Below are 7,948 nucleotides of genomic sequence, written 5' to 3' on the forward strand. Positions count from 1 at the left end.
CATTCATTTTTCATTCAGTTCTAAATTGATAGTGACATTGGTGAGACTGGACACCAAAGGAGTGTGTGCGCTAAATGTTATTGACCTCAATCATCATCGCATACCTAAATTCCCATCACTACCCTTTGCGAATAACCGCAAATCAGGAAGTGCTGACTGAATGACATCCTGAACACGCCCCCTGCACACACACGCCCCCCTCCCCCTTTTTTTTTTTTTTATTTATTTATTTTTTTTAATTGGACGAGCTGAGCAAGCAAGAACCTGTTGAATTATGAGTAATGCACAATGCATTCCTAATATTGCACAGCTTAGTAGCAGTAGCGTAACTACTGTATAATAACCATCATACACTTTTGCAAACCAGTTTAAAAAAAAAAAAAAACTCAACTGGAGATGGGGCTTTGATGTATAGTTTGCACAGTCATATGTTAAACAGTAGGAACGGTTAACCTTTGCATAGCCTCGTATTGATCGGCGGCTGCGGAGGACTCGGGGGTTTATCCATCTTTTTTATTTACAATATACACACGCTCGGTGACCGAGAGGCACAGTTGAGGGTGAACGCGAGCCTGTATGCGGAGGTAATTGATTCCAGCCAAGAGAGACACTACTGCTGCTGCGCCCCACATCCAGCGCGTAGGCTGCCCCAACAGGAACACACCACGTCCGCTAGCTACCGCCGCTTCACGGGACGACGCCGACTGAGCACGCTGCAGCAGCACGGGGGTACAGACAGGTGAGGGTGCCGGGACAGTCAGCCACCGCTCTGGCTGGCTGGCTGGCTGGCTGTTTAATCATGAGTGCTTCACGGTTCGTGATCGTCCCACAGTCTGATGAAATTCGTGCTTACCGAGCAACTCGGCTCAAGCTCAACTCGTGTTTGCTTTCGGCAGGGGCAAGACCGATAAGAACTCGCGCCGACAAGAAGAAAAAAATAAATAAAAGATGACGTCCAGCAAGCCGCGAAGCATGCTCCGAGAGGCTTCCCACCAGATTATCGCCGGCGGATCTGCAGGTAAATCCGGGGGGAAAAACGTTCAAACTATTTTGGGCGATATTGCGCAACAGTTTTGCAGCAGCCATGGGCGAGCTCTTGAACGTACCTAGCTTAGCATCGTTTGCAACAGCCGGCTGCGTAAAAACACGCTCGCTGTGACGCAACTCAGTGAGCGTGACCGTTCACGTGTAAGGACTCGTCCCGATCGTCGGGGGTGGAAGTCGCCGTCTTTAATCAATACCGCCGTCTAAATTAGTCAGCTCTTTGTGTGGCGGCCAAGAGAGTTCCCCTACTGTTCTCATGCTGGATATCCGGTGGGAAGACGGAAATGCTGGGAAGGAAGTTGGCGCATGCGCACAATGTATCAGTACAGTTGGATTCTTGAACCAATAGGCCCCGCCGGCTCGCAAATCAAAGTCCTCAATTCACGTTTCGTGTTTGACACAAGCAAACAATATATATATATATTATTTTTTTTTTCTTTTCAAACTACCAATAGCATGTCACAGTTGGACATGATAAAGACGAGCTCACCACAAACACATATCAGGTAAGACAGTGGCGCTGCTGCTTTTGCTGTTGGAAATGTATTCATTCATTCATTCATTCATTCATTCACTACCTATGGAGGTTGTGGCAACTTAAAACATTTGCTATTGCCCGTGAGAAAAGTACTTAGTAAAGGAAACGGGTGTGTGTGTTGTGTGTTCCGGGGACAATTTGGTGGGCTTGAAGCAGGCCGAGGTTGTGGCAACTTAAACCTTTTGCTATTGCTCGTTAGAAAAGTACTTAGTAAAGGCAACGGGTGTGTTTTGTGTGTTCCGGAGAAAATTTGGCGGGCTTGAAGCAGGCTATTTGTTCTATTTGTTTTTACAGAAATAAAAATGCACAGAATAGAGGCTTGATTAGACTCAACTACAATACGTTCTAGCTTACAGTTGTGGAGTTTATCAATGCTTTTCTTTCTTCTTCTTTTTTAGACTACAGTATTTAATTTGAGCAACGCGTTCATAATTCAACGTGCGTCTTTGATAGTATGCAAACATTTAGGAGGCCGTAAGCCAAGTTGCTATTTCGTAAGATCAAACGCAAACGTACTGTATGCTGAAAACAAACATTTGCCTGACCGCCGTGGCGAACCCGGAAGTACGCTGGCGTCAAACCTCTTGACTTTTTTTCTCCACTTTACTGCGTGAAACTTTTACAGCGAAACCCCGCCGGCACAACCTTCAGACTCACGGTCGGCGTTACGTAATAAGATCGACACGTTCCCAGCCCGTGCTTGATGAAGCAAAGTGCACGGGTTGCCCCGTGCCCCGATTGCCGATTATTAGTACGACAAATGAAACTAAAACAAAAATAAATGAATGAATAAAATGGACAAGATGTCCTGGCTGCGCATTCCATACACGCAATAGTCTGAACGTTCGATGAAACGTGATTTGGACTCGGGAACATATCGGAATAAGTGGGTACGTTAATTTGCCAGAATTGCATAATTCCGCCTTGATTTTCTAAATTTCCATTTGTCATACTCGTCTGTCCCACGTGAGATCTGTTTCAGTGTTTCGCGGCAGGGGGACGGTGGGAGGACGCTGATAGCCAAAGCAGATGTTCGTTCCAACGTGTTACGCAAGCGTGTGTGCAATTCCAAGGTAGAGGTAACCGGTTCATCGTTTCAGGCCCAACAACTCTGTGTGGGATTGTGAAAAAAAAGAAAAAGAAAAAAGAACGTGAGTTGCAACAGCAAGTTAAGTGTTTGGGATTTTCCTTCCCCCTGGTTAAAACGTGTCTTGTATTTTCCAGGACGATACATTTGAAGATTAGAAAAGTGCTGCAGTGGCCTGTTGAAACTTCTCTGTTTGTGCGAGAAGCTGTGGTTCCGAGCATGAATCATGGTGTGACAGAAGCTGTGTGTGCATAGCCTGATTCCTCCATTGCTCTTCAGACCACATGCTATGCGAGCCTGGTTGATTTTGTGACAGTTGTGTGCCACGGCATTATTAAAAGTGGTTTGGTTTTAGTTTCCTGTGTTCTATGAGGACATGACGTTCCTTTGTGAATGTGCTTGAAGTCACAGTGCTTTCACACGATGACAAGTAAACATACACGTGATCCCTACGATAGTTTTGCTGTCCCTGCCAGGTGTTGACTTGCTGTCATGGGCGCTCTGTGTTAGCGGCGAAACACATGTTGCCTCTTGTTGTGGTTGATCACACCCATCATTAATGGCAGATGTAAGCTAGCCGTCGTGGATGTCAGTCGTTAGCTCAATGTGGTTGACATGTGTCAGCTAACGGCTTCATGAACGGCAGATGTTAGCCGTTGGCGGCTGTCTAAAAAACCCCCAACATATTTCACCTTGACACGCCTGTGATTTGAACAGTCTCGTATGTGATAATCCACGGGTCATTGTTCAAGCTTGAGTTCAAGACAACCAACTTTAGGATTCTGGTCTGCAGAAAAGACAAAAAAGGTTGAACTCGATTTGACCTGCGGCCAGATTATGAAATTGTGGATCAACGGCTCCTTTCAGCCTGCCAGCTAATTGCGAAGCTCTGGGTGCAGCGACTCGTCTCGGGTTTTTTTTTACGAGCAACCAGGTGTCACACGCTCTGCCGACGCCGCTTCCCTCCTGCCTGTCAGCGCCTCACGAGCCCCGTGGGTCTGACGGGCCGCTGTCTTCGGCCCACATGCTGCTGCCGCCACCGCGCGTCGTTCATCCGTCTTCGGCAAGATTATGTGACACGGGTTCGGAGCTTTGGGCAGAAAAGAGCTCAGTGTTCCTGCTCACCTCGACTTTACCTCGCCCTCAGGGACTTTTCCTCATCCTGACTGACTGTTAACGAGGATTGAGACAGACCTGCGCTAATTTATGTGCGAGACAGTCACCCAGCCAAGTGTAATGTCAGAGAGCTGAACTGTTGAATCAACTGAGCAGTCTGACAATTTCCACCTTTTTTCATCCTTGTTGCAATAATTAATAATGTGTTCAATTTATTTTGTTAGCTATTATTAGCTTCTGTGTTAACTGGCCAACAAAGAGTGAGATATACATATATTGTCAACTACATTTCTATAATGGGCCTTTTTGGAATTTAAATGGTTCTGCTTTTGCTTTCTGACCCTTCAGAAATATCAGACTTGCACTTTATACGTGGGGCTGCAGCCGTCCACCAGGGGTCGCCTGATGTCCTTCATCTGTTGCCATGGCCTTAAATGTTGTGCAGTAGCCATCCTGCTCAGAAAACTATTTTTTAAATTTATTTATTGTTCATCACTTTCTGTGAAAATCTAAGAACAAAAATATTTTGGTTACAGCATTATATAAGAATGTGCATGATATGATGATGAGCAGACTGTCACTACAAGATAGTTCGACCAAATCAGAAGCTTCTGGCAAGATGATGAATTTTATTTTTGTTTTGTTTTTTAAATCAATTTAGAATTGTTTAATGGTATTTTAACATTAAAACAAAAACATACAGAAAAAACCCCAACCAAATATATTTGAAATACTTCACACTAAGTGCTGTTGATGAACTCAACCCTTTGTTGTTTTTAATGAGCTGAGGGTTTATTCAGAACCATTGACTGTACCAGTGAATCAGACGGATGCCAATGAGTTGAAAATAGATAGACTTTATTATTGTTGTCAAGAGCTGTGCCATACGCGAGAGTGCAGCTAAACTCTCGGCGACAGCTCTCATCGTGCCCACAAGGTGGCAGTACATACCCGCTTGTATACGTGATCCATCTCGTCAAGGAGTTTGCTTTTAGTCACGGTTGTCTGCCGCGCTGCACAAGTGATGTATAGGTGTGCTGCAGGTCATTTTGCAGGGATTTCTCTACAAGGCAGCGCTTGATGTTGTGTACAAGAGGTCAAATAAAGTTATTAAAAATAAAGTCGTCGTGATTAAACGCGGCTTTAACCCAAATGAAAGAGGCCGAGAAACGAAACAGCCATCCGTCTTTGCCGCGATGTTTCCCCCTCTAAGCCCTGTGTTATTTCCGCGGCTGAAGCGTTCCTTAAACTCCATGAGTAAATCGATCCGTCTCCGGTAAATGGACTGTGACGACATGAGACGGAGGGCCGCGCGCGTGATCCCTTCCAGACAGAGCGTCGGGGGCGCGACTCGGGGCCGCGGAGTGGCCGCTTCTAAACAGTCTCGCCGAGCTCGAGACCCCGCCGGCAGAGAACAAACACACACACACACGCACACACGCACACACAGGCGCTGCGGCTAGATGAGGGAAGAGTAAATGTGTGTGTGTGTGTGTGTGTGTGTGTGTGTGTGTGTGTGTGTGTGTGTGTGTGTGTGTGTGTCTTGCGCGCGCCAATCAGAGCCGAATTAGGCCTAATATTTATTCCCAGAGACAATTGCGCTCTCTGATTGAGCTGCCGGTGGACATGTTGTGGACAGATGTTTAGATGACCTCATGTTTGAAGTAATGTTGACTCTGGATGGGCTGCAAAGTTCCTCCAAATCGGCTCCCATCACTATTTCTCCCCTCCTCCCCCCCTCCTGCACATGCACTACTGCATGGGATTAGCGCGCCCGGTTACAGGCACGGTCTATTATATTCCGCCGTGCGATTTAGTCCCGCACTAATGGCGCACATTAAGGTTTTTTTTATGTTTTGTTTTTTGTTTTTACTGATGGTGGTGGTGGTGGTGGTGGTGGTGAGTCCTTGACACACATGTCCGTGCACGAAGGCCGTGGATGGCTTGGTTAAAACGAGCCGTGATGGCGCTGAAGGATGGCCGACCCTTCAGTCTGCAGCGGCCAGCTGAGAGCTGCATTTTACGCTGCCAATATGATTTAAAGCGCTACCAGTAGTTGTTGTGTTTGTTTTTTTTTGTTTTTTGTTTTAAATTGTAAAGACAATTTTGTGAGTTTTTTTTTTTTTATTGTTTTGCAAGTCAGACATTAAGCAGAAATGTACGTATTAAAAATAATAAAATGTAGGAAACCTTTAATATTTATCGACTGCCTTTGGAAATTAGGCAGATATAGAGCAGTATTTATATTGTATAAATGAGTAATGCAAGACAAATATGTTATCTCAAAATAAAAATCAAAAAACTATTTTATCGTTTGGTAGCCTTTATCTCAATCACATAATTATTTCAACATTTTACCTCCGGTCAAACTTTATCTTTGTTTGAATGGAGATCATCCTCCGTTGAGTTTTTATTCATTTATTTATTTATTTATTTATTTATTATAAACAGGCGCTCTCTCTCTTTTTCTGTCTCGCCTTTCGCCGGAAGCCTTTATCGAGTCGTTAATAACGACGTCTTATAAAACCGGCGGGATATCAGGTGTAGTTTTAGTTATTTTTTTTCGTTATCAGGGAAAGTCCTGCGTGAAGTCCAGTTCTTGCAGTGGCTCCGTTCCATTTGGCTGACCTCTTGCGTTCCAATTAGCGGAATAATAACCGCGTTTGACAGAAACACGCTCACGAGGGGGGAAAAAAAAAAAAGACTGGGTTGGGAAAACACCTCGGAGTGAATCCATGAAGTCCAACAGAATGCTGCAACGTTGCTGTGCAGGCCATCCGTGCTGTGAAGTGATTTACTCCTCCGGGGCTGATGTGCGGGAGGATGTGAGCAGCAGGTGAGGCCCCTCTCTCGGATCCTCCGGGCCGCGTGTGAATCATCGCCCTCGTGACAGGCGCCATCCATTCCGCGGGAAATTAGCGCGCACTCTGATCCGTTTCTGTCACTTTTCACCATGTAGCGAAAAGAGAAACGAGATCCGGTAAAACATCAAGTCGTGCGTTATTTTATTTTATTTTATTTTATTTTATTTTATTAATATTTTATAATTTTGCAACCATTTTGGGACAATTTAATCGTGACGTCCATATTTTGTTTTTATGTATTATTGTCATTTTAACGGGAGAAGGCCGTGCTAAGTTTTCGTTGTCGACGCTCGTCTGCGCTTTCACGGCGTCGGGCATAATGGCGGGAATGAAATCCAAACACACACACCCCCCCTCCCTCCCTCAAAACCTCCACTTAACCCCACCGTAAGAAAATTTCCGCTAAGGAGCCCATTTAGCTCTCACTGTCACGCGCGCTGATTGAATAGGAAGTCCGCGCGAGAGAGCCCGCGCGCACTGCAGTGAGTGACCCCCTGACTCAGCAGTTTAGGAAAGAAGCCCACAGCACATCCGCAATTATTTCAACATTATTACCGCGTCCTTTATTGTTTTACACATCTCAGAGTTGAGGGTAAAATTTGGGGCAATTTATGAATCTTATTTCATAATTATTTTGGCCTTTTAATTCAAACGTTTAAAGTAATGCAATACTTTTTTGTATTGATTTTTAATAAATTAAAATTTGTACATTCAGAGATTTCTTACGGGTTATGTGAATATATTTATTTAAATGTTTGGTAAAATCACTCATTAATTGTTATAAAAAACAGATTTAGTAACATATGTCACTGTCTCTGTACCTGTGGACATGTGACCCAAATTATGATGAAACAAAGACGCTCCAGTTGTTTGAAAAATATTATTTGTTCATAATTGTAGCAGTAATTTAACCCAGTGAATTGTCTTTACCGCTTACATTTCCAGTGTGTGCTGCTGCAACTTGCAACTAACAGCATCTCATCTGAGCGGCCTGGTCACCTTCCAAAGCAAAAGCAAAATCTCTCCTAGTTTCTAGTTGGCCGTGCGGCGGTGCCCTAGGACCTGTGGCAGAATAAACACCTGGTTGAAATAACACGCAGGCAGGTGGTGTTACTAAATATGAGGGGGAAAAATATTATAGAGCTTTTCAAGGCCCGCTGGTCAGGAGAAATGCATGAAGGAGACATATTATGACACAGGGCTGTTTTTCTTTTTCTTTTTTTCCACAGCTCCATCTGCTCTGCTCTTACCCCAGTTTTTTAAATCAGCTTTTTCAAGTTTGCATTTGGACACAAGGGT

At 44.6% G+C, this 7,948-nt stretch overlaps 1 protein-coding gene across 3 annotated transcripts in view; it reads left to right on the plus strand.

Moving 5' to 3' along the window:
- Positions 1–340: 340 nt before the first annotated feature.
- slc25a21 (solute carrier family 25 member 21) overlaps positions 341–7,948 on the plus strand; it is an 81,320-nt gene continuing 73,712 nt past the window's right edge. The window contains exons 1-2 of one of the 3 annotated variants that reach the window (XM_076023186.1): positions 341–739; positions 904–1,018. In XM_076023186.1, coding sequence (XP_075879301.1) covers positions 949–1,018 — 70 coding nt within the window. In that variant the 5' untranslated portion in view covers positions 341–739; positions 904–948. Of the gene's footprint in view, positions 746–903; positions 1,019–1,476; positions 1,551–7,948 lie in introns of those variants that run through there. The other 2 variants (XM_076023185.1, XM_076023187.1) reach the window with 2 other exon arrangements.

This window comes from Nelusetta ayraudi, unplaced genomic scaffold (assembly GCF_046127955.1).
Source record: "Nelusetta ayraudi isolate G7.1 ecotype Tasmania unplaced genomic scaffold, CSIRO-AGI_Nayr_v1 ptg000015l, whole genome shotgun sequence".
Classification (NCBI taxonomy): domain Eukaryota; kingdom Metazoa; phylum Chordata; class Actinopteri; order Tetraodontiformes; family Monacanthidae; genus Nelusetta; species Nelusetta ayraudi.